The sequence below is a fragment of the Coenobita brevimanus genome, chromosome 51 (assembly GCF_032717465.1).
Source record: "Coenobita brevimanus isolate Jiangsu-jjx chromosome 51, ASM3271746v2, whole genome shotgun sequence".
NCBI classification, from domain to species: domain Eukaryota; kingdom Metazoa; phylum Arthropoda; class Malacostraca; order Decapoda; family Coenobitidae; genus Coenobita; species Coenobita brevimanus.
In genome coordinates this window covers 26,157,490-26,182,826 of record NC_137004.1, presented here as the reverse complement: position 1 = coordinate 26,182,826, position 25,337 = coordinate 26,157,490, and the positions used below count along the sequence as shown (strand labels likewise).

The 25,337-nt window shown below is 42.9% G+C and overlaps 1 protein-coding gene across 1 annotated transcript in view; it reads left to right on the top strand.

Annotated features, from left to right (window-relative positions):
- The window catches only part of LOC145400191 (uncharacterized), a 170,019-nt gene that overhangs the window by 96,331 nt on the left and 48,351 nt on the right, over positions 1 to 25,337 (top strand). The window contains exons 12-13 of the mRNA XM_080272705.1: positions 9,190 to 9,341; positions 23,276 to 23,492. Of these exons, the coding sequence (XP_080128831.1) occupies positions 9,190 to 9,341; positions 23,276 to 23,492 (369 nt within the window). The remainder of the gene's footprint in view (positions 1 to 9,189; positions 9,342 to 23,275; positions 23,493 to 25,337) is intronic.

Genomic DNA, 25,337 nt, shown 5'->3' with positions numbered 1-25,337 from the left:
TCCCTGCTTCTTATCACTGCTTTCAAGGAACCAGCAACCTTTCTTCCCTGCTGTACCCTTTCAAGCACTTCACCCTCCAAACCTCCATCCTTACTCATCACACTACCCAAGTACCTAAATGTACTCACATTTTCCAATTCCTCCCCATCCAACCTCGCTGTACATTCACTGACTTCACCTCTCTCAAAGACCATCACTTTACTCTTCCCTACATTCACCTTTAGATTCCGTTTCTTACACACTCTCCCAAACTCATCCACCAAGCATTGCAGCTCCCCTTCGTCTTCACTCAACAACACAGTATCATCTGCAAAACAACAGTACAGGGAGTTTCCAAACACTATCCTCTCTCACCAGGGCCACTCCAACATCCACTACCCTACCTTGTACCTCTTTTATTACCCCATCCATGTTCAGATTGAACAACCATGGAGACATGACACATCCCTGTTTCAACCCAACCTTCAAAGAGAAAAATTCACTTTGTTCACCATCCACACGCACTTCAGCCTTAGCACCATCATACATACTCTGCACAGCATTCAACAACTTCCCATCTACTCCATATATTCTTAATACTTCCCACAATCCTTGTCTGTCCACCCTGTCATATGCTTTCTCCAAATCCATGAAAGCCTCATATACCTTCTTTCCCTTCTCTAGAAACTTTTCCACTAAAGATCTAAGAATGAATATCTGATCTACACAACCTCTTCCCTTCCTAAAGCCTCCCTGTCTTCTCCAACTAATTCCTTTGTTCTTTCTCTAACTCTGTCAATAAGTATCCTGCCATACACTTTTCCTATTATACTAAGAAGACAAATTCCCCTATGATTACCACACACTTCTTTTTCCCCTTTTCCTTTGTACAAGGGAATAATTATACCTGACTTCCAATCCTCCGGGACTCTACCTTCCTCCCGGGCCAGTCTGCACATTTTCACGTCCATTCTACTACTATCTCTCCCCCATGCTTCAGCATTTCACCACACACTCGATCAATGGGGCTTTCCCCAATTTAACTTTCTTCATTGCTTCCACAGCCTCTATCCTACTGATTTCTTCCTGAAGCAGGTAGGGAAAGGAAACTTGGCAGTTGGGAAAGAGGTAGGCTTGGGTGAATCAGCTGGTAGGTGTTTGGTCAGTTGCTACGGATGGCCAGCAGTGACAATGAGAATGTCAACAATGCACTCCACCCCGTGGGGCAAGAGTAGATGCCCCGAACCTTGAATACCCACCCCCATCCTTTCTGAACAAGCCCAGACATCACTTAAGTAAAGGTACATGGTGTTCTATTTGTTGTTTTATTTGTTAGTCCAATTAGAAGTACTATTAGACAAAGTATTAAGAAGGTAGAGTAGGCTGGAAGGGGACCTGAAGACCAAGCCCTGGGTGGGCTGTTCACCACATACCATTTTTCCCATAAATTCATTGGTTCACACAATGTGAAACTGTAGAATGTGAGCGTTTCTGCCGCCCATAAACTCGCATTGTGTGAAAGTGCACTGTATAGTGAATACTGGCACATTTGTAACACAGGTTCAGTGGGGTTATGTTTGAGACCAGGGTGCACCCACCAGGTATTGAGATAAAATAAATTTAAGTCCATCCAACCATCCATCATCCAATCCTATGTTGCCCCATGGGGAGTGTAGGAGCCTGGGGCTAGGCAAGTTGGTCCTGACAGTTAAGATGAGAGTGAGGCTTATTAAAAAATAAAATCCTACCCCCTAGATTGGTTCTTAGACCTCACCTATTATCCAGTCTAACTACTTTCCTTTGGTGTATCACCTGTGGGTATGACTGAAAGAATCATAAGGGAGTTGGAGTAGATTTAAGACAGTAAAGTCCCAAAACAAGTGTATCATCATCATCATCATCTGGACCTCCTTTCCCACGCAGGGGCAGGGTACTTTAAATGGTGTTGGGTCCTGGTTGAGTCATCCCCCCCACCACTCCACTGGATGCTAGGGGTGGGGGACACTCACTGATCTTCCTCAGAAACATAATCCTCAGGCAAGGGAGAGCAATGTGGAGAGCCAGAAGGAGTTGAATCTGGCAAGTCTTGGGTGATCATTGTGGGAGATTAACGTGCAGGTGATAGACTGGCAAAAGACCGCAGCTTGTCCGTGCTGCTCGTTAAGGGCCTTGGTTTAAAGCAGGGGGTAATGCCGGCCTGCTTGGCAGCCCTCCTTTTCTCTCCCAGGAGCTTCCTGTAGCAGGCGGCAGCCTTGTCTGCAAAGGACACAGACAGATCGCTGTGAGCCGGGTTTGGGTCCCTCTCCCAAATTAGGCTTATCAGTTGTTCAAACTCATTGATAATATCCTGCAGCATTGCCCTAACCAGCATCAACACAGGCTCTTCCTTGCCTTCCTCCTATACATGCGCACATTCCTCTTCACGGGAGAGCTTTTCGCTGTGGATCTCCAACATCTCGTGGACATCTCGTTGGTCTATTTACTGGAATCCAGCCACTGCCTCCTCCTCCACCGCTGCCGCCGCCTCCGCCACAATCGCTGCCTCCAGCCACTGCTGCCGCTGCCTCCTCCTCCACCGCTGCCGCCGCCTCCGCCACAATCGCTGCCACCACCATCACAACAACAACAACAACAACACACACACATGCACACACACAGGGCAGAAAATAGCCTGGGCAACCAATAATAACAGCCCAATAAAGAAAACAAAGTGGATACAAATACTCCCCCCCCCTCCTCCTCCTCCTCCTCCTTCTTCTTCTTCATTTTGTTAGTGAAGGAGTTGACACATTCCAACTACAACTTATGCCACACACCATTCATTGTTGAAGTCACATCTTATTTCACACAGCAGTTATATATATTGATAATGGTGTGGTGGATATTGTAGTCATGCCAAAGCTGCTTTATGCTATCATGCTCATGGGAATTTCTCACATCCAGCATCTGCTGCATAGTGTGCCACAGGTACAGAGCTTAAATGTAACAATAACTCCCTGGTCCCCTATCCATAGGGTGCAGTAGTAGGGTGGTCGTGTTTGTGGGCAGAAAGGAGACCTTGATGTTGTGTCCTCAGCCATCCATGGAGGCAGGGTGGCTAGTTGCATTGTTAGCAAAGAGCAGGAATTCGGTTGGTGATGTTGTTTTCCTTGGCGTAGATGTGGAGGATGGAGAACAAGTAGCTGGCTATGTAGGAGCGGCGTAATGTTGATGTCAGGCAGGCCCTGGTGTTTGACTTCCAAATTGCACTAAGCTTTTCCGTGATGTAATCTCTTGGGGTGTGGTGATTTTCTGCACTGTACATCAAGAACTGCTTCAGCTTTGTTGCCCACAGTGTTGCCCCCAGGAGAAACGTCATACATTCCTTTGCAGGCTTAAAGCTATGTTCCTTCCTCTCCCTCAGTGCCAGGAATGTCTTTGATGACATCCACTTCCAGTACTACCCCATTTCATTGAAAGTGATGGCATAATAGGGCTGTGCCCACCCTCCTCTTTGTGCACTTTGAGCTCCTTGAGGAATGCTGGTGCAGCTACAGTACTTGGTTGGCATTGTCAGCTTCACCAGTGAGTGCAGCTTGCCACAGGCCAGCGCACCCCTTGTAGCAGTTGAACCACCTTGAACACCGCCTTGGGATCCACCGCCTTCTTGCTGCAGATCAGGCGAGAGCCAGGTGGCATGCCTCTTCAGTTCAGGTTCTGCACCCACCTCATCAGGAGCCCCTTCATCTCCATCATTGTGTCCCAGTCCTTTGTGATCTTCTTTGCATTGAGGGAGGATGCCTGTTGCCCAGGTAACACATCAGCAAATTCTCTTGATGATGATGATGATGGAGATGGTTGATTGGAGAATCTGCAGCATGCTGGCGATGCTACTAGCTTCCTGGCAACTTTGATGCCACCTCACAATATTTAGCTTCACTTCAGGGGTAATGCTCTACACTTCACCTTCCTTTCACAAGGGGCAGCACCCTGTTCACCACACTTTCCACTAGGGGTAGCATCTCACCAAGACATTATCACAGACTTTGTCAACACACACACACACACACACACACACACACACACACACACACACACACACACACACACACACACACACACACACACACACACACACACACACACACACACACACACACACACACACACACACACACACACACACACACACACACACACACACACACACACACACACACACACACACACACACACACACACACACACACACACACACACACACACACACACACACACACACACACACACACACACACACACACACACACACACACACACACACACACACACACACACACACACACACACACACACACACACACACACACACACACACACACACACACACACACACACACACACACACACACACACACACACTAATGCATAACAGATATTTTTTTATGTGGTGCTAATTATCTCTAGGAATTCCTTCTTTGGTTGTTTTACTTAGGATATTAGCACTTCACCAGTTTGAAGCAGGGTATTTCCTGTGGTGAGGTACTGGGAAATAGGAGGAGTTTTTTTCTCCTAAGTTGATGCTGCGTGGCTCCCTTCAGGGTATACAGGGCCACCACGTGAAGGATCTTCACTACAGAAGCTGAGAATACAGACAAGCCCCGATTTACAATACCCCTAGATGCGATACCCTGGAATAGTGAGGAGGGTGGAAATACCACCCTACCCTGCCTGTCAGAGGCCTACCTCCAGTTTTGCGTTTTATTTATTTTTTTAACAAATTTTGATGATATACTAGACTTAAATTTTGTGTTTAGGTTGATTTATAAACTGTTTTTAGACTCAGATTAAGGTGGAGTGAACACTATCATTTGGGGTACGGATTCTTACCCATCAGAGGATGTACAAAACGGTGTGGACAACTAGGCAACTAAACAACGAATATTTCGTGTTTGACCATTGAACTGTCTTCTGACCTATCATGGAATACAAAATAATAATTTTAAACAAATATGGTAGGTGGGGGCTCCCACCATCCACTCAATGTAGTGCTGCTTTGGGTGTCTGCACATTCCTTTCCTCCTTCCTTCCTCTTCTGTCTTTCTTTCCTTCATTCATTCCTCTTCCTTCTGCCTATGGGTGACTTTACAGTCCCTCTTCTGTCTTTCTTTCCTTAATTCTTTTCTCTTCCTTCTGCCTGTGGGTGATTCTACACTGAGTGATAAGCTAAATGGTTTCCTGTACATCAGGAAACCATTTACTATGCTGGGTGGTAACCATGTAACCAAATTATGGTGCCTGGTGGTTTAGTGGGTAATGATGGCTCTCCAGTTGGATTGAGCCGGTGCAGGTTTATATCCAAAGGGTGGTTGGGGCTTATTGCTCACGTTATGCCACTCAGGGATGAGTGAGGCTGATCACTTGTCTTAGATGTCAGGACCAGCTTGCCTAGCCCCGGGGTCCTACACTCCTCATGGGGCAACATAGGATTTGATGATGGATGGATGGATGGAATACTGTAATTATGAAAACCTAAGAGAGTAAATACTTTGTGCATTGATGAAAACTGTGACATTGATAAATCACGTGTTTACATTCAGGCTGTTCAAGGAAAAACACTTTGAAAATACAAAGGAATTTTGAAATAAATGTTGGAAAATAAGAGAGAAGAAAATAAAGGAGCTCAGCAACCGGAACAGTAACTAAAATGGCATAGAGAGGGACCATTGAAAATGCAGTCCCGATCGCATCATCAATTGATCAGTCATGTGTTTACATTCAAGGGAAAACGCTTTGAAAATACAAAGGAATTTCTAAATAAATGTTGGAAAATAAGAAAGAAGAAAATAAAGGAGCTCAGCAACCAGAACAGTAACAAAAATGACATAAAGAGGGGCGTTTGTACCAGCTATCCTGATCGCATCATCGATTGATAAATCATATGTTTACATTTGGGCTGTTCAAGGAAAAATGCTTTGAAAATACAAAGGAATTTCTAAATAAATGTAAGAAAATAAGAGAGAAGAAAATAAAGGAGCTCAGCAACCAGAACAGTAACAAAAATGACATAAAGAAGGGCTGTTGAAAAGGCTTTCCCAATTGCATCATCGATCGCATTCCCCATCAGGAGTATTCTCCATCAAAACATCATTGATTCCCCGTGACAACAGTTTGCACCTTGGACGATTCTGCATCATTCATACATTATTATTACGCATAACATATGTTTATTAAAATTGTCCAGGGACCATCTGATGATGGAATTGTACACAGTGCTGCTGCTTCTTCTCTACCGAGTTTGAATACGAGTCGGAGATCGCATTCTCCGGTGACCTTGAATGGGTACGGACTAGGCAGGCGCTGGTTTTAGGCTTGGCTTAGCTTCTTGTAGAGTTGTTAGGCCATTTAGATTGGCTTTAAACTTATTTTTTGGACTCATTATGGTGGGTTTAGGACATGGTTGGGGGGAAACTCCAAGGCTAAAAAAATGCATCCTTGTACTTTACATGTTAAATCTACCCCGAGATATGATACCCTACCTAGCGATGGGTTTTTACTTAACCAATTGCATCGTTAAACCGGGGTACACCTGTACCTGGCTTTGTTCCTGGGCCCTCACTGTCCAGATCCAGTTATCTAACCAGTGTTTTATAAAAATCAGAATCCATCAGTGAGCTGGAGGCCAGGATTGTTTTCTTGTGTTGGAGTGACAACTGTTGCTGTACTTAACAAATCTCAGTTGCCAGTCTAGGAATTTTGATCATGTGGTTACCACGTTGACTCGGAAGATTGTGCTGAGGATGCCTCTTTAAGTACATTATGTATTAGGCATATGTCTAAGGTCAAGTGCGTTGATATTCATGTTTCTACATCCCCCTCCCCCTAGTCATTACATTTTGTAGACACTATCCCAACAACCAGGCTACCTTTTGGAATATAATCTGAAGCACACAATAGGCCTACTAGAAGAGCAACATCTATCAATTTTCGACAAGGTTCAGAGTCCTCACCCATTGCTCATAACAGTGTGTGGATGCTGAATCTTAGTGAAGTAGTTGAGCTATCATTGGCTGAGCTTATTTGCATATAATAAGACTATGGTTAATGCAGTAGCATACCCAGAGGGGTGGCCAGGGTGGCATTGACCAACCCTGAATAATGCCTGGCCACCCCAGTGGCCACACTAAATCTCCGGGGAAATACATTGCCATCAGACTGTCCCAAAGAGCTTCCCTTGGATCACCCCTTGGCCACACTAACCTTAAAATGCTAGCTTTTTGCCATATCACATTAGGTGGGTGGTGGTACACCGACCACAAATTGTCTTAGGACCTACACACACAATTGCTATGGGAGAGTTGCCTGTCTTTGCTTTGTGTTTCCACCCCTACCAAGTGAATTTCTGGGGCAGGAAGTAACAGGCAGATCCTCTGGTGTTGGCAGGAGGTGGTGAAATACTCAGCACGTCAGTGCTTGCCCAGAAGCGAGAATGGGAGTGTATGTTCCTGTCGCTCTGAGCTTGCACCTCCCTCTTTTTTCATATGCATTACTGTTTGTCCTGTTATTTTCCTAGAGTTGAGTTGTCATGCCTGGAAAGTATTGCTCAAGGGATGAGAGGGTCTGTATCATTGCATGGAGGCAGGATAATGTCCTTATCAACATGATTTGTGAACGTAACGGATGCACAAAGTCGACCGTCATGAAGATTCTTACTGCAGCGTACGGCCTGGCACCTGATGTCATACCAGAGCACAAACATGGCAGTGGAAAGATGACAATGATTTCCAGAGGTACAGGTACGCTTCTGAAGAGGGGAGTAATCAAGAATCCTCAACTGACAGCAGCAGAATTGAAGAGAGTGCATCCCCAGCTGTTATGTCTCAGTTCGAACTGTCCAACACCGAATACAGAAGGAGCTGGGTTTGCCAAGCTGCACCGCAGCCAAGAAACCACTTCTCACTGACTGCATGCAGAAGCAGCGCATATAGTTTGCCAAGAAGTATGCACACTGGACAATGGATGAGTGGAGAAAAGTTATGTTTTCCGATGAAAGCACATTTCAAGTGTTCCAGGTGCATTCTGCCAAGGTTCGTCGCCCTGCCTCCCATAGTTGATATGACCCTGCTTACATGGTGCCGACTGTTAAGCACCCACAATCAGTAATGGTATGTGTGTGTTTTTCAGGTGAAATGGGAAGGGGAGGCCTCTACTTTCTTCCTGAGAACTTGGTGATGAATGGTGGCTGGTACATTCAAGTTCTGAAAGATCATTTGTTAAACTTTTTTGCTATTCATGGGTGCAACTTCTTCATGCACTATTCAGCTCCATGTCACAAGTCAAGAAAGGTGACAAAATGGCTTCAGGATAATCGTACTGAGGTCCTCGACTCGCATGGTATCAGTCCAGATCTAAATCCGATTGAAAACTGCTGGGCAAAGATGAAGAAAATCATTGCAGAGAAGAAGACACCCAATCTGGAGAACCTCAAGACTAAACTGACAAATGTTTGGTGAAAAGAAATGTCCTTAGATTACTTTAGAGATCTAAGTGATTCCATGCCAAAACGCATCCAACTGGTCCTGAAAAACAAGGGAAACATGATTTCATATTAATGAATGGCATTTCATGAATAAACATTGTGATATGCTATGATTTCTGTGTTTTTTAATACCTTGTGGGGGGAGGTCTTAAGTAAATTTGCAGTAGCTGTAGGTGGAGGTGCCCATCATCTCTTCACTTGCTTTGATGTAGTGCTGTCTATTTCTTCACCAGTATCGTTCTTTTCTGTGTTTTCCCTCCTGTCTTCCTATTTTCTTCCATTCTTCCTGTCTGCTTTTAATATCCTTCTTTCCAGTTAGGGTGACGTGGTAGTGAGTGAGAAGACTGCTGGTTGTCAGTGACCCAGGACACCATTTACATTGCTGGGTGGTAGCTATATAACAAGGTAGTGGGATGATGTGGAGCCACTCTGGTGCCACAAGGGAACATTGGTTCATTGCATGAGATGGTCCTATGGGGCAGTTGCTTATCTTCGGTTGATGGGTCTGCTTGCCCAGACAGACCATGGTTACTCAACAATGAGAACAGTTTGTGGATGCCTTATCATACACACAAATTTAACATATATACATATATATCCTATGGTTAAGTGGAAGCCTGTCAACTTTTGTTTGATTGTTGTTAATAGATATGTACATAAATTTCATTGTCTTAATATTCCTACATCATCAGGGATGTGGCTAGCATATATCCAGTTTGAAAAGCAGGGTGGTGATACCCTCAGTGCTGGAAGCTTGTATACCAGAGCTGAGAAGGAACTAGATGCTTCCCATGCTCATGTCTTCAGGCAACTTGATCTCAACATCCGGGACATTCTTACCAAGGTTGATTTTTGTGTTTTAATTATGTTAGTACGTTAAATTATAATTTACAGCATTTACATAGACATTCTAGAACTGTTAAGGTGCAACATTGCATTTAACCCCTTCAATATGGTGGACTATAACCTATTTTTGGTTTTGGCTTTTTGCTTTATTTAAAGGAGAGACATTTGGTGATAAAGGGGCTGATGTAGACTATTTTTAACCCTTTTCAGTAATGTAGTAAGTGGTAGATGGGGCCACTCACCATCCTCTCACTTGATGTAATGCTGCTTTCAGGTGTCTGCCCTTTCCTCTCCTCCATCCTTCTTTCCTTCCATCCTCTTCTGTCTTTCTTTCCTTCATTATTTCCTCGTGCTTCTGCCTACTTGTGACTTTACACTCCGTCTTCAGTCTTTCTTTCCTTAATTCTTCTTTCTTCTGCCTGTGGGTGACTTTACACTGAGTGACAAGCCAAATGGTTTCCTGTACACCAGGGAACCATTTACTACGTTGGGTGGTAACCATATAACCAAATTTTGGTGCCAGGTGGTTTAGTCGGCAATTACGACGCTCCAATTAGATTGAGCCGTTGAAGGTTTATATCCAGGGGGTGGTTGGGGTTTATAGCTCACATAATGCCACTCAGGGATGAGTGAGGCTGATCACTCCCATCCTAAATGTCAGGACGAACTTGCTTAGCCCTGGGCTTCTACACTCCTCATGGGGCAATGTAGGATTGGCTGATGAATGAATGATTCAGTAATGTAGTGCTCCTTATAACCCCAAAAGTTTAAAAAGTCTGATGGAGGTGGTCATCATCATCGCCATCGTCCAGTTCTATTTTCCCACCTAAGATGTAGTGAGCTCTAATCCATTCAGTGTTATGACAGAATTTATCTTTTTTCTTGCAGTCATCAAACAGTTTTGTTGAACTTCAGACCTTTTGAACTGCTGGGGTTAGATACAGTGCAGCTTCTAAAATTTGAAGCGCATGTGTCCACAAACTATTTAGACGTTTGAAATTTTTGTATTTTAACCCCTGCCGCGCTCATCGCCTCACATGAGCGATATCCAGGCCACCTCTGACCATACCGATTGCCTTCTATGAGGCAATGGGTCTTGGCGCCATAATTTCAAGCACGAGGAAGCGCCAGTGGTTTCCATAGGAATGTTGAGTCTACTTCTACACCATCAGAGCTGTTGCAAAACCCTGCCATACCACTGTTGTCATATACCGCATATTTAGTAAGTCAGATATGCAGGTCACCCCTGGCCACGCTGATTGCCTCATATGAGGTGATGGGTCTCGGTGCCATAATTTCAAGCATGAGAAAGCATCAGTGGTTTGCATGGGAACATTGAGTCTCCCTTTATACCATCAGAGCTGTTGCAAAGCCCTGCCCTACTGTAGTTGCCAAACACAGCATATTTAGTTATTCAGTTCTCGTTTGTAGCCCAGCAATGGCGGATTCACGTCTGTCTAACTCCTACAGTGCTGTCGACTTATCGCCGCCTTCACACCCACCCAGGAGGCATAAATTACAAAAAGACGAGGTTGATGAAGAGTTTGAGCTGTGGAACACTTGATCAGATGAGAAAAAATCAGCTTAATATTAAATTGAAAAGTCCAAGAAAAATGACTCAGGGAAGGTAATTGGGTTGATGAGAATTAGTGCGGCACAGTCTGGGTAAAATAATGCATCTCTCGGGGATGTGTTATGTCCCCATGGTTGTTCAATCTGTATATAGATGGGGTTATAAAAGAGGTCCAAGGTAGGGCAGTGGATGTTGGAGCGATCCTAATGAGAAAGGGGAGTATTTGGAAACTCCCTGTACTGTTGTTTGCAGACGATACTAAATTGTTAAGCAAAGAGAAAGAGGAACTGCAAGACATGGTGAATGAGTTTTGGGAGAGTGTGTAAAAAACTGAATCAAAAGGTGAATGTAGGGAAGAGTAAAGTTGTGGTCTTCGAGAGAAATGGAGTCACTGAATGTACAGTACAGTGAACTTGGATGAGGAGGAAATGGAAAATGTGAGTGTATTTAAGGACTTGGGTAGTGTGATGAGTAAGGATGCAAGTTTGGAGGATGAAGTGCTTAAAAGGGTACAACAAGGAAGAAAGGTTGCTGATTCTCTGAAAGCAATGATAAGGAACAGGAAAGTGAGCGTGGAAGTAAAAAAGTCGCTGTATGACAGCATTGTGATACCAACCCTAACGTGTAGAAGTGAATCTTGGACCTTCTTGGAAGGACACAAGTCGAGTGATAACAGTGGAAATGAGTTTTTTGAGAGGAGCATGTGGAGATATGTGGAGAGACAGACTGACAAATGAGGAAGTGAAGGAGCGTTGTGGTGTGGATGTGGATGTGATAGGAAGTGTTAGGAGAAATACAGTGAGGTGGTTTAGCCATGTGGAGAGGATGGAGAGCGAGAGACTAACAAGGAGAGTGTATGCGAGTGAAGTGGAGGGGGGGGGAGGCCAAGGATGAGATGGAGTGGAGTGGTATATGAGAGAGGGGGTGTGTGAGCTGGGAGCAAGGCAGTGAAATGGCATTGGACAAGATGACATGGAGGCAATTTGTTTGTAGCCACCCCTTACAGGATTGAGGCATTTGGTAGCAGATTGGTTGAGAGATTTATCAGGCTATCTGTGTCTTAATTTTTGTATTTTAGATCTGCTTTTGTCATGAGCATTGTAGTATGGGTTAACTAGCTTCCTTCAGGCATCCTGTTTTCCAAAGTTTTTATAACAGCCATTTATCTTTTATCTCTGCTAACTCAAGGTAATGGTTATCAATACAGTACTTGTTACTAACCATGAAGTATTTTTCTTGCATATTTTTATAACATCTTTTGTATGCCCACTTGTTTTACATGGGTTAACTAGCTTGCTTCAGGCATCTTGTTTTCCAAGGTTTTAATAACACTGCCTTCTATCTTTTATCTCTGTTAACTCAAGGAAATGATAATTATCAGTACAGTACTTTTTATTAATCATGATATATTTTTCTTGCATATTTCTGTTTCCTCATCTTCTGTATGCCCACTTGTTCTGCAACACTTTGCAGCTGTATTCATTATTATTTAGCATTGATCAATTAGTTTTAAGGGACAATAATTTGCATTCTTTTATGTATGCACAAAAAAACCACACGAATATACACGTCTTTCACCACCACCTTGCATTGCATTGGTGGGTGATCAGCTTTGATGTTTGTTTACAACCTGACCAATGCACATATTGTGCATTGCTCACACACAGAATGATTTGTTTGTTTTATTTATGATGTATTTTTATGATGATGCACACCTATACAATTCTGTTTTAATATAATCTTGCAGATATATTGGAATCTCAAATAGTGATGCAATACGTGTGTGTATATGCGTCTGTGTATAAAATGAGTGGAAAAAGATGCTGAAAATTTGTATCTACTCTGGAGTGACTTGGTAATGTACTCAAATATAGGTTGCACAGTGGTTTAACAGTGATGTAGATTTTCTAAGAGAAGTATATTAGGAGATTGCTGCCAACCAACAATCATACTTATGTCAAAAGTGAGTAAAATTTGTTAGTTAATGATGTCTGGCAAGTGGTGTTCTGTGATGTTGCGTGATTAAGGGATATTTACTGTAATTTTGCTTGACAAAGAACTTAAAAACTGTATCATATCGCAGTGTTATTTTATATACTTTTGTGTTTATAACACCATCACTATCCTGGAGAATATATGCAAAGAGTTATTTACTCTAGTTCCAGTCTGTACAGAACTTCTAAGCACTTTCATGTTTTCATGTTGTATTTGGTTGTTTCCATCACCACAGTCATCTCACAACACGTGCGCACATAGTGCATGCTTGTGGCTGGATTGTTATGTTGCATACTTTTTTCATAGCACTGCACAAATTGATTAAGCTAGAACATCTTTTTGGAGCCACAATTATGATGAAATCTGAAACGATCAAAATGAATAAAGAGTAAGGAGGAGGTGTGGATTGAATATTTGTAGTAGGAGAGATAGTGAAGACTTGTGAGAAGGACTATAAGGTGTTTATGGCATTCATGGATCTGGAAAAAGCATAAGACAAAGTAGACAGAGAAGGATTGTGGAAGGTTTTGCGCATGTACGGTGTAGATGGTAAGCTGCTACGTGCTGTCAAGAGTTTTTATAATGGTAGAGGCATGTGTAAAGGTAAATGGGCATCTAAGTGAATGGTTCACGATCAGTGTGGGCGTGCGACAAGGTTGTGTGATGTCCCCATGGTTGTTATACTGTATATATATGAATGGGGTGATGAGAGAAATAAAACCACGAGTAATGGAAGAAGGGTGGTAGCAAGGAGGAATACTTGGCTGCCAAGTGTAGGGCTAGAAGAGAGATATACAGGGTGAAGTCTGAGTCACAGACTTTTGCTTGATAACCTAAATCATGGGAAAAGGAAAAATATGATTTTTAAGGTGGCAAATCAGGTGAAGAGGGATAATCGAGATATTATAGGTGAGCAATGTGTGAAGAATGATGAAGGAAGGGTAGTGCTGAACAGTGAGGATATTAAAGATGCATGGAGAGAGCACTATAGGCAGTTGTTGAATGAGGAGTTTGACTGGGACTGAGAAGGTTTGGAGCCAGCAGATCCAGTGTTTGGCCCTTGGCCTTTGATTGGTGCTGCTACTGTGAGTGAGGCAATAGGCAGGATGAGGGTGAGGAAAGCATTAGGGGTGTCTGGGTTGACTGCCGAAATGTTGAAGGCCTCAGGAGAAATAGGGGTGAGGTTAGTCACTGACTTGATAAATATGATTATTTATGAGTGTGTTGTACCATATGATTGGCTGAAGAGCATAATTGTAAATGTGTACTGTATAAAGGGAAGGGTGATGCCCTGGAAAGAGGAAATTATAGCGGTATAAAGCTTTTAGATCAGATAATGAAGGTAATGGAGAGAGTTTTAGAAGGTATGAGTGAATATTGATGAGATGTAGTTTGGGTTTATGCCAGGTAGGGGGACCACTGATGCCATATTCATTGTTCGACAGCTTCAGACAAAATATATTGGAAGGAGAAGGGATCTGTATTTTGTTTTTGTTGATTGGAAAAGGCCTTTGACAGAGTCCCTAGAGAGGTGGTGAAGTGGGCAATGAGAAAGCTTGGCTTGGAGGAGTGGCCGGTTAGAGTGGTTATGGCTATGTATGTGGGTGCTCGCACCCAGGTAAGAGTGAATGGAGATTTGAGTGATGAGTTTTCTGTGAATGCTGCTGTGCATCAGGGGTCAGTTTTGAGTCCCATGTTGTTTATCATGGTACTTGAAGCCCTCTCATGTGACTTTAGAAACGGACTCCCGTGAGATATATTGTATGCTGATGATTTGGTGTTGATTGCAGAAAACGAAAGGGAGGCGGAGGAAGGGTTTATTAAGTGGAGAGATGGTATGGGGGCACAAGGACTTAAGGGTAAATGCAGATAAAACAAAAGTGATGATATCTAGGGTTGGTGGCAGTAATGTACGTTAAAGACGAGGGAGAGTGGCCAAGTGCAGTTTGCCACAAGGGCGTGGGAAGTAATTTCATCTTGTGCAGTGTTTGTGATAAATGGGTGCACAAGAGATGTAGCGATATCAGAGGCAAACTGTGAGATAATGCTGATTTTATGTGTGCGGCGTGTCGGGGAGAGCAGGTGGAGATTGTCAGGCGTGAAAGGATTGAACTTGCTGGTGAATCTCTTGAGTGTGTGGAAGAGTTTTTTTATTTGCGAGACATATTGTGTGGTGGAGGTGGGGCTGGAGCTAGCTCTGTGGCTAGGGTGAGAAGTGGTTGGAAGAAGTTCAGGGAGCTCTTGCCTCTCCTGACATTGAGAGGACTCTTCCTACATGCTACGGGGTCTTTGTATGTAGCATGTGTTAAGAATGTAATGCTGTATGGTAGTGAGACCTGGGCAGTAAAAGAGGAGGATATTTGCCAGCTCAGACATACAGAAATAACAGTGATTAAGTGGATGTGTAGTGCGTCCCTGCGTGCAAGGTCTGGGGGGGGCTGGGTTTACGTTGGAAGAGTTGAGAGGTAGGATGGGACTGGAGTGTATTGGTGTTGTGATGAGGAGAGGTAGATTGAGGTGGTTTGGACATGTGGAGAGGATGGGGGATGATAATTGGGTGAGGATGGTGAGAAGTGTTAATATTGGGCGTGGGGTTATGAGGGGTAGACCGAGAAAGACATGGGACGAGGTCAGTAAGTGTGACCTTAGGGTTAAGGGACTGAATGGGGAGGCTGCAATGGATCATGCAGCATGGAGAACCGCCATTAGGTGACCAAGGCCGATGCATGCAAGCATGGTGGAGCCTTAAAAAAACGAAACGAAACAGAATGGAGAGAGGGATGATGATGTTAATGAATGGTGATGGATGGAGTATCTCAAATTTGTTGTATGCAGATGATGCAGTACTACTTGCAAATACCGGACAAGAACTTGGTAGACTAGTGTTTTGCTGATGTCTGTGAGCATCATGCCTTGAGAGTAAATGTAGGAAAAAGTAAAGTGATAGCAACTGAGAGAGGTAACTCCCAATGTGATGTTACAGTGAATGGAGAGTGACTGGAATTGGTGAGGGAGTTCAAATACCTGGGTCAGCGAAGAAGTGACAGTGCGGCCTTATTCTTTACCAACATCCGCGGCCTTACCACAAATTTAAACTCAGTTCATTTTTTCCTTCAGTCCATATCCCCTTTGGCCCTTTTCCTCACAGAACCACAAATCTCATCCTCTACCGATATACAGTATCTCCATTTTGTTTTCCCGGTTACCACCTCCTTACAAACTTCCGTAACAAAGGCAGCACCTGTTGTTATATCAAATCCCAATATGCAGTTGATGCTATTTTAAACTTCACTTCATCCAGTTTTGATTACTCAATATATAAATTAAATTGTCAAAACATTACCAAATATATTTGTGTAGTTTATCGTTCCCCCAATGCTTCTTCCACTCAGTTGAGTAAATTGACCTTGCCCTTGGGACCGAAATTACCATTTTGGGTGATTTTAACATACGCAATGTTGAATGGTTAGTGCAATTCTGCCCGGACTGACGAAGCTGGTCTAGAGTGCGAGCTGTTTGTGGAATCGTTTAATCTCACCCAGTTGGTAAAGCAACCAACCAGATTACCTGATAATCCTGACCATAATGCCCATCTCTTGGATTTATTCTTGACAAATAATCCAGATCAATACAGGATAGAGGTACTGTCACCACTTGGATCCTCTGACCACAATCTCATCAAAGCCTCATTAGTTAACACTCCCACACCTCCCCGTTCTGAACCTGTCAGGGTGACCCGATGGCACTTTGATAGGGCAGACTGGGATGGATTTAGAAATTATCTTGCTGATGTTCCATGGGAGTCTTTCTTCTCTAGTGATCCCAATTCTACCCAGTCCCACATTTGCGACTTAATACTAGCTGGTATGGATTTATTCATGCCAAATCAACAGTTCACTAAAAGATCGAACTCTCCAAAATGGTTTGATGGCAATTGTGCCAGAGCAACAGCCCAAACGTCATTAGCATATAACTCTTGCTTAAAATAAAAAACATCTGAATCATTCTCCCAATTTAAAATTGCTAGAAATCATGCAAAAGCTGTATTAAATCTATCTAAATCAAACTTTCTTCAAAAGCAATCATCAAAAGTACTTAACAACCCTAATGACAATAGAATATTCTGGTCAACTCTTAATTCTTTCAATAATAACTTTAACAAGTCCTCTTCCATTCCCCCACTAAAATCTTCAGATGGCAACATTACAAATGACCCACGTGGGAAAGCATATATCTTTGCCAGTACCTTTGTCAGAAACACTACCATAGACGATACCAGCCAGAATGTCCCAGTACTGGAACTTGATTCTCCCGAAATTGCCCCACTTAAGATACAGACAAGATACGTAAAATCCATCCTAGACAATTTACCTACCAACAAAGCTCCAGGCCCAGATGAAATTCTGCCAATTGTTTTAAAAAAGTGTTCCCCTGAACTTGCCTCTGTCCCAGCTAAATTATTCAGACTATGCATACGTACTTCTTTATTCCCAAATTCATGGAATGAAGCCAATATCCACCCAGTTCCGAAGAAAGGAGGTTCGTCTGACCCCTCCAATTACAGACCAATAGCTGTCACATCTTCTCGTGGTAAGGTATTTGAAACTTTAAATAATAAGCACATTGTTAAACATCTTGAATCCAACAACTTAATTAGTGATAGACAATATGGTTTTTGCCACGAAAGAGCCACCATTGACATACTCAATCTCTTAACTCATACCATCCATCAATCAATTGATCTTTTTGGAGAAACTCATGCAGTAGCTCTTGATATCTCTAAAGCTTTCGACAGAGTATGGCACCGTTCCCTGCTGTCCAATCTCCCTTGCTATGGACTAATGTCTTGTGTTCCTTTGATTTCTGCATATCTTAGTGACAGGAAAATAAGAGTAAAAGTAGATGATGTATATTGCAATTTCCACTCAGTTAATGCCGGCGTGCCTCAGGGATCAGTTCTGGCACCAACCCTATTTCTGGTTCATATTATTGATCTCTTATCTGTCACCCACAATCCCATTCACACATATGCAGATGACTCAACACTACATAGTTCATTCACACTCAGACATCCATGTACAAAGTCTAATATCTCTACCTCTCAACTCAGTACAGCCATCTCCATAAATCAAGATCTATCTACAATCAGTGAATGGGGACAAAACAACCTTGTCTCTTTTAATGCTAGTAAAACTAAATACAGTATATACCCTCGTGTCCAGCACGGTAATATTGTCATGCACGGGTCATGTGTTGGACCAAAAATGTGTTGGACCAACAATAGAGCTTATGGGGAAAAATGAATTATGTCAGCAACCCTCGGAAAAGTCACCCTAAATACCTACCATATACCTATACATATATTGGTACTATTGTAATTATAATAAATGGTACTGTGCTATGAATGATAACTAACCTTTTAGGATAGTGTTGGTGGGCTTGCTGGGAATGGAAGGTGGTATCCAAGGCTGTAGGTAGTCCTACTGGGTCCCCGGAGGATGGCTGCTGGTGTCACTAGTGGGTAATGGCTGTTGCTCCTCCTCAACCTCCCTCATAAATCCTTCGAAATCACACTCAGAATCACTATCTTCGTCCACAGCCATGGAAGGTCCTGCTTCTGCCTATCCTAGCCCTGTAATCCTCGGTAAAGTGCATGCTTCTCACACTGTTGCCAGAGCCCAGTCTCGTGACTGTGGAAAGTGATCGCTGTCGGTGACTCGGTAGAGAATAAGGAGAAGCAACTTTGTTTATGAACTGGTACACACGCCGATGAGAAGGGTTTCAAAGCGATTGATATTTATTCTTAAATATTAATACGTATTCAGTGTCAGGCTAAATGTTCAATGCTGTAGTACGGTACATTCTCTGTCGAGTCGCCTGGGTTTTGGTCACACTGTTTTGTCCGTCGTATCCTCGGCAGGAATCCATCCAAATGAATTCCAAATGCCCGTGGTATCGTTGGCAATTTTACCACGTTACCGTTTCAATTTACCATCGTATCCTCGGCAAACCTGGTATGAAGTGCCGTGTGATAGCCTTCGGCCGCCAGGATCTTGTCTTAAGTTTTTTATTATGATCACGTTGGCTTCATTCATGTTGTAGGCCTTGGCAATGTCAACTTTCCTCTCCCCTTTCTTCTTCCTCTCGATGCTTTCTAGCTTGGTGGCCTGAGGGAGGTGCCGACGCTTCTTGGGGTTCTCAGAAAGCTTCCTAGGCATTGTGAGCAGGGTAAAATGCAGTAACAAGGGCAGAAAATGCAGCAAGAAAAAAGCACCTTCCAATGCAATTATGAGACTGAGTGGCTCTGTGGCGGGAGAAATGTAAACAAAACATCATGTGACAGCAGAAGCGTTTTTAATTGGGCGGCATCACGATCACGTCACGATAGCGGGCGGGGAAGGCTACTTGATCAGAAGTTTTCATTGGCTATCATCATCATGGGAATGTCCAGTATGACCGTGTTGGACCGGGGGTGATCGTGCTAGAGTGAACTCTGCGGATTTGGCCCACTTCTCGGAGCTCTGTGCATGTTATGCTAACACACTCGTGTTGCAGTAATTAAATCATATTAAAAAATACTAATTAATTGCTCTCTGTGCTGGACTAACGCGTGTTGGACGCGAGGGTACTGTTTATACAATTTCCTAATAGACAGATATTGCCAGATTCGTACATTACCTTCAGTGCTACTAATATTCCTATCTCCAAAAGTATTGAAATTCTTGGTATCTCACTTAACAGTGCCCTCAGCTGGACCTCTCATGTCAGATCACTTGCTAAAACCCCCTCAAAGAAACTTGGATTATTGTACAGAGTCCGTAACTTCTTCACCGATGAGCAGTTAGGTATAATTTAGGAGAGTCATATGCGCTCTCAGCTTGAATATTGCTCACCCTTGTGGAATGGTTGTGGAGAGGTTACAATAAGACAACTAGACAAAATTCAGAATAAAGCTGTTAGAATCATTAACAACCCTGCCATTACATATAAACTACCTACCCTGCAAGTAAGAAGGAATGTTGCCTCCCTTTCATTATTTTACTGATATTTTTTTGGCAAATGCTCAGACGAAGTTGCGTCCATGGTGCCACCTCTCCATGCCTTCCCTCGTGCTACACAGGCATCTGGTAGCGCTCATGACTGGAATGTCACTCAGCCATATTGCAGAACTTCTGCCTATCAGAATTCTTTCGTTTCCCGAACTGCATCTCTCTGGAACTCGCTTCCCCAGAGTTGTTTCCCTCCAAATTTCAATCCACAACTGTTCAAGTCTGTTACAGATATTTTATGAACAGGGGACACCAGTAATCTGGTGTATGGATTATTTTTTTTTACTTATTTGTTTTTCCTTCCTCCATTCTGTTATTTATAAAAAAAAAAAAAAATTATAGAAAGAGTGGAAAATGTGCAAAAGAAGTGGAAATTAGACTGACACAAGGAAGGAAAGTAGCTGGTGCTATGAAGGCCTTGAACGTTGCAGCTGCGCGAGGTTTATATGAAAGAGTGTTAGTGCCAACTTTAACAATGGATGTGAGACTATGGTGTGGCATGAAAAGTCAAGAGTGAGAGCAGTGGAGATGGGACTACTAAGGAATGTATATGGAATACAGAGAACGGATAGGATATGAAATAGTGTGATTTGTGAAAGAGGCAGAGTGTGGAAGTCTGTGGACACCAGAATCGAAGAGAGTGTACCAAGATAGTATGGTCATGTGGAGACAATGGATAACAGTAGAGTGGTGAAAAAGGTATATCTGAGCAAATTTGAAGGAGGGAGGAGGCGAGGTAGGCCAAAGAGAAGGTGGCGGGATATGGGGGATGAGTGTGTGAGGAAGAGAGCTACAGAAGAGGGTGAGGCTGGGGGACTGACAAAGAGATTGAGCTGGCTGGAAATGTTGTGAGAAGAAGAGCATGATCAGGGATCTGGCACCCCTTTATAACGTGACAGTGTATGGGTTGACTATTGGATATGTTTTTCTGGAGCTAAAGAATGTGGTGAATGTTTTTGGCGTATCCAATAGAGCTAGAATTCAGGGGACTTGAATGGTGAGTGAATGGAAGTGTGGCCCATTGGAGTGGGCAAACTTTGGCTGTCTGGTAGTTGCTGCTCCTCACCCTGCCCTAGGATGGGAAAGGAGGTCTGGATGGTGATGATGACGATGAAAAGAATAAGAAGCTTCTTAACCACAAGGAGGAACAAAAGCTTTAATTATGGGTGACCAGACACTTTATAGTAAGGTCATCAGTACCAGAGAAATGTAGCTGTCAGTTTTAGATGCTAGAGTCTGCAGCCATTTGTGAGCTAATTTTGGGAAATAAAAATTGCAGATTTCGTAAATTATGGTGTTAAAACTTTTTGATGTTTTCGAACTTTGTAGATTTGAATTTTTGAGGCTGCACTGTACAGTGTTCATTAACACCATTCATACGAGTGTTCTAGCTTAAGTTGAATTTAATAATCTGGAGGTAGGAAGAATAAATGAATGTCATTGTAGTGAAGGGTTAAGGATGGAGTGGAGGTGATAAAATAATTTATTGATGTATCATTGTACTGTGTGGTAGGTGGGGGCGCTCACCATCCACTCACTCAATGTAGTGGTGCTCTCGGGTGTCTGCCCTGTCCTCTCCTCCATCCTTCTTTCCTTCCATCTTCTGTCTTTCTTTCCTTCATTCTTTCCTCATCCTTCTGCCTATGGGTGACTTTACACTTCCTTTTCTGTCTTTCTTTCCTTCATTCTTTCCTCTTCCTTCTGCCTATGGGTGACTCAACACTGAGTGACAAGCCAAATGGTTTTCTATACACCAGGAAACTATTTACTATCCTGGGTGGTAACCATATAACCAAATTTTGGCGCCTGGTGGTTTAGTGGGTAATTATTGTGCTCCAATCGGATTGAGCCAGTGAAGATTTATATCCATGGGGTGGTTGGGGTTTATTGCTCACATAATTCCACTCAGGGATGAGAGGTTGGCCACTCTCATCTTAAATGTCAGGAGCAACTGCCTAGCTCCGGGCTCCTACGCTCCTCCTGGAGCAACGTAGGATTGGTTGATGGATGGATGGATCATTGTACTCAAAGGGATAATAGGTTTATAAAAAGTTGTAAGTAAATTTAAATGAATACCTTTAAGTAAGATAAAAAACTGGGAAATTAACACTGTAAAGCAGAGTAATGGTTGAAAAGGACAGGCATATACCAAGGGTGGTATATATCTTTTATCCTTCCCGTACTGATAACTTCTTTCATACTCATTGTCCACTCTCTTCCTGGCACCTTTTGTTATGTTTTACATGAAGGAAAAAAGGAAAAAAAATGCCAGTGCTGGAAAAAAAAGAAATGAAATTCAGCTCAAATTACTGTATAGTTATTTGAAGATGGATAACTGTGATTTTTTTTTAATAAAAATGCAACCAAATGTTAAAAATAATGAGAAATATGGCAGTTGAGAGCATGATAGATTGGCCACATGGTTGGAACTCTCTGCTGCGATCATTCACAAAGCTGATTGTACATAAACTGAAGTACAGTATCTGAGCAGAGAACTAAGATGAAAGAAAATAAAAGAGAATCACTGATTGCATGTCACAGCAACAATAAGCTTTTACATTTAAGATGAGTAGTAGGTGGGGGTGCTCACCATCCACTCGCTCGATATAGTGCTGCTCTTGGGTGTCTGCCCTTTCCTCTCCACCATCCATCTTTCCTTCCATCCTCTTCTGTCTTTCTTTCCTTCATTCTTTCCTCATGCTTCTGCCTGCGAGTTACTTTACACTCCCTCTTTTGTTTATCTTTCCTTCATTCTTTCCTCTTCCTTCTGCCTGTGGGTGACTCTACACTGAGTGACAAGCCCAATGGTTTCCTGTGCACTAGGAAATCATGTACTATGCTGGGTGGTAACCATCTAACCAAATTTTGGCGCCTGGTGGTTTAATGAGTAATTACGGCACTCCAGTCAGATTGAGCCGTTGAAGGTTCATATCCAAGGGGTGGTTGGGGTATATTGCTCATGTAATGCCACTCAGGGATGAGTGAGGCTGGTCACTATCATCTTAAATGTCAAGACCAACTTGCCTAGCCCTGGACTCCTATGCTCCTCAAGGGGCAATGTGGGATTGGATGATGATGATAACAACCCATTAAATTTGTCATACAGGTAGAAGTATGTGCTGTAATGTAGGTTTTGAATAATGTTACTTGTACAAAAAAATGTTAGAACATTGTTAATTATTTCATGTTTTCAGGTGAATTCTGTGTTACATTCATCTCACTCAGCCAACTGGTTTATGTTAATATTTATTGCTATTGTGTGGCTCATAATTTCTGAACATTTCTTGTACAAATAAAACTTCCTCCCTTCTTTAGGAACCAGTAGCTCGAGATCATTCCCTTCAAGAAACTGATGATGGGAGCATACTCATCGATGTTCTTGCTGAACAGCCTGAAGGGGAGGGTGAAGGTATAGTGGGACCTGGGCTGGTGGAGCTTTTCACTGAAGAGCCTACACTCACTTACACTGCCAACAGTGCTCGCACAGCCTTCTTCTCTGCTGTCGCTCGCTTTGACATGCAGATGACCAAAGGTGAATTCTGTTGAGTTAGGGGCTAAGACAGATGAGGGATAGAAAATGAGAAGGAAGGTAGTGGAGAGAGTTCTAGAAAGTATCATTAGAGGAAGGGTGAATATTGATGAGATGCAGTTTGGGTTTATATCAGGCAAAGGGACCACTGATGCCATGTTCATTGTTCGACAGCTTCGGGAAAAATGTATAGAATAGAAAAGAGAAATGTACTTTGTTTTTGTTGACTTGGAGACAGCCTTTGACAATCCCTGGAGAGTTGGTGAAGTGGACAATGAGAAAGTATGGGATCAAGGAGTGGTTGGTCAGGGAGGTTATGGTTATGTATGTGGGTGCTCGCACCCAGGTAAGAGTGAATGGACACTTGAGTGATGCGTTTTCTGTGAATGTTGGTGTGCATCAAGGGTCAGTCTTGAGCACCTTTTTGTTTATCATGGTACTTGAAGCTCTCTCACGTGACTTCAGAAATGGACTCCCATGGGATATGTTGTATGCTGATGATTTGGTGCTGACTGCAGAGAATGAAAGGGAGGTGCAGGAAAGATTTAGGAAGTGGAGAGATGGTATGGAGCATAAGGGCTTAAGAGTATCTGTCCATCCATCCATCATCCAATCCTACGTTGCCCCATTAAGAGCGTAGCAGCCTGGGGCTAGGCAGTTGGTCCTGACATTTAAGATGAGAGTGACCAACCTCATTCATCCCTGAGTGGCATTACGTGATCAATAAACCCCAGCCATCCTTTGGATATAAACCTTCACCGGCTCAATCCGATTGGAGCACAATAATTACCCACTATACCACCAGGCGCCAAAATTTGGTTATATGGTTACCATCCAGCGTAGTAAATGGTTTCCTGATGTACAGAAAACCATTTGGCTTGTCACTCAGTGTTGAGTCACCCATAGGCAGAAGGAAGAGGAAAGAATGAAGGAATGAAAGACAGAAGAGGGAATGTTAAGTCACCTGTTGGCAGAAAGACGAGGAAAGACTGAAGGAAAGAAAGACAGAAGATGGAGGGAAAGAAGGATGGAGGAGAGGAAAGGGCAGACACCTGAGAGCAGCACTACATTGAGTGAGTGGATGGTGAGCGCCCCCACCTACCACAGTAAATGCACATAAAACAAAAGTGATGGTATCTAGGGCTGGTGGTAGTACAGTAATCCCGCATATTTCGCGGTAGTTACGTTCTTGTAACCCCCGCGAAAAGTCAATTCCGCGAATACTCTATTAACAATTGAAAACTTGCACTTGTGTCCACCATGCTGCCCATCACACAGTCCATGTCCATACTGATTGTGAGACAATTCGCCGTCAGACAATTCCCCGTCAAAACATGGACGATTCCCCTTCAGAACAATTCGCACCCTGGACGATTCCCCGCCATTCTATAAATATACTAATCAATACTTTCATCAATATACTTATTATTAATTAATCAATACTTTAATAACTATATTTCAGGGGGATCCAGCAGTCTATGTTCAGTAGCATAGGTTCTGGATATTATTTATTAGTTGCACCTTTAGTCAATAATTAACTTGTTTCTTCCTCGCTGTAGTCGCCTTTGAATTATATTCTAGCGTCACCCATAGCTATCTTCATTAATGAAGGCGAATTGTTTCGTGTTTGTTGTGACTGCGAATTGTCCCGAAACCTCCATACTCATCCCGAAATACCTTCTTACAAGATTGAAAGCACATACTCCATTATGAAGGAAAAACGTAAACACCGTACTGTAATACACAATTATCTACACATATATTAACAAAACAGTACAAAATAAAAAGATGCATTAACTGATGATAGCAAACACTCGCACGGTCGCTTCTTAGCTTGTCCAGTAACAC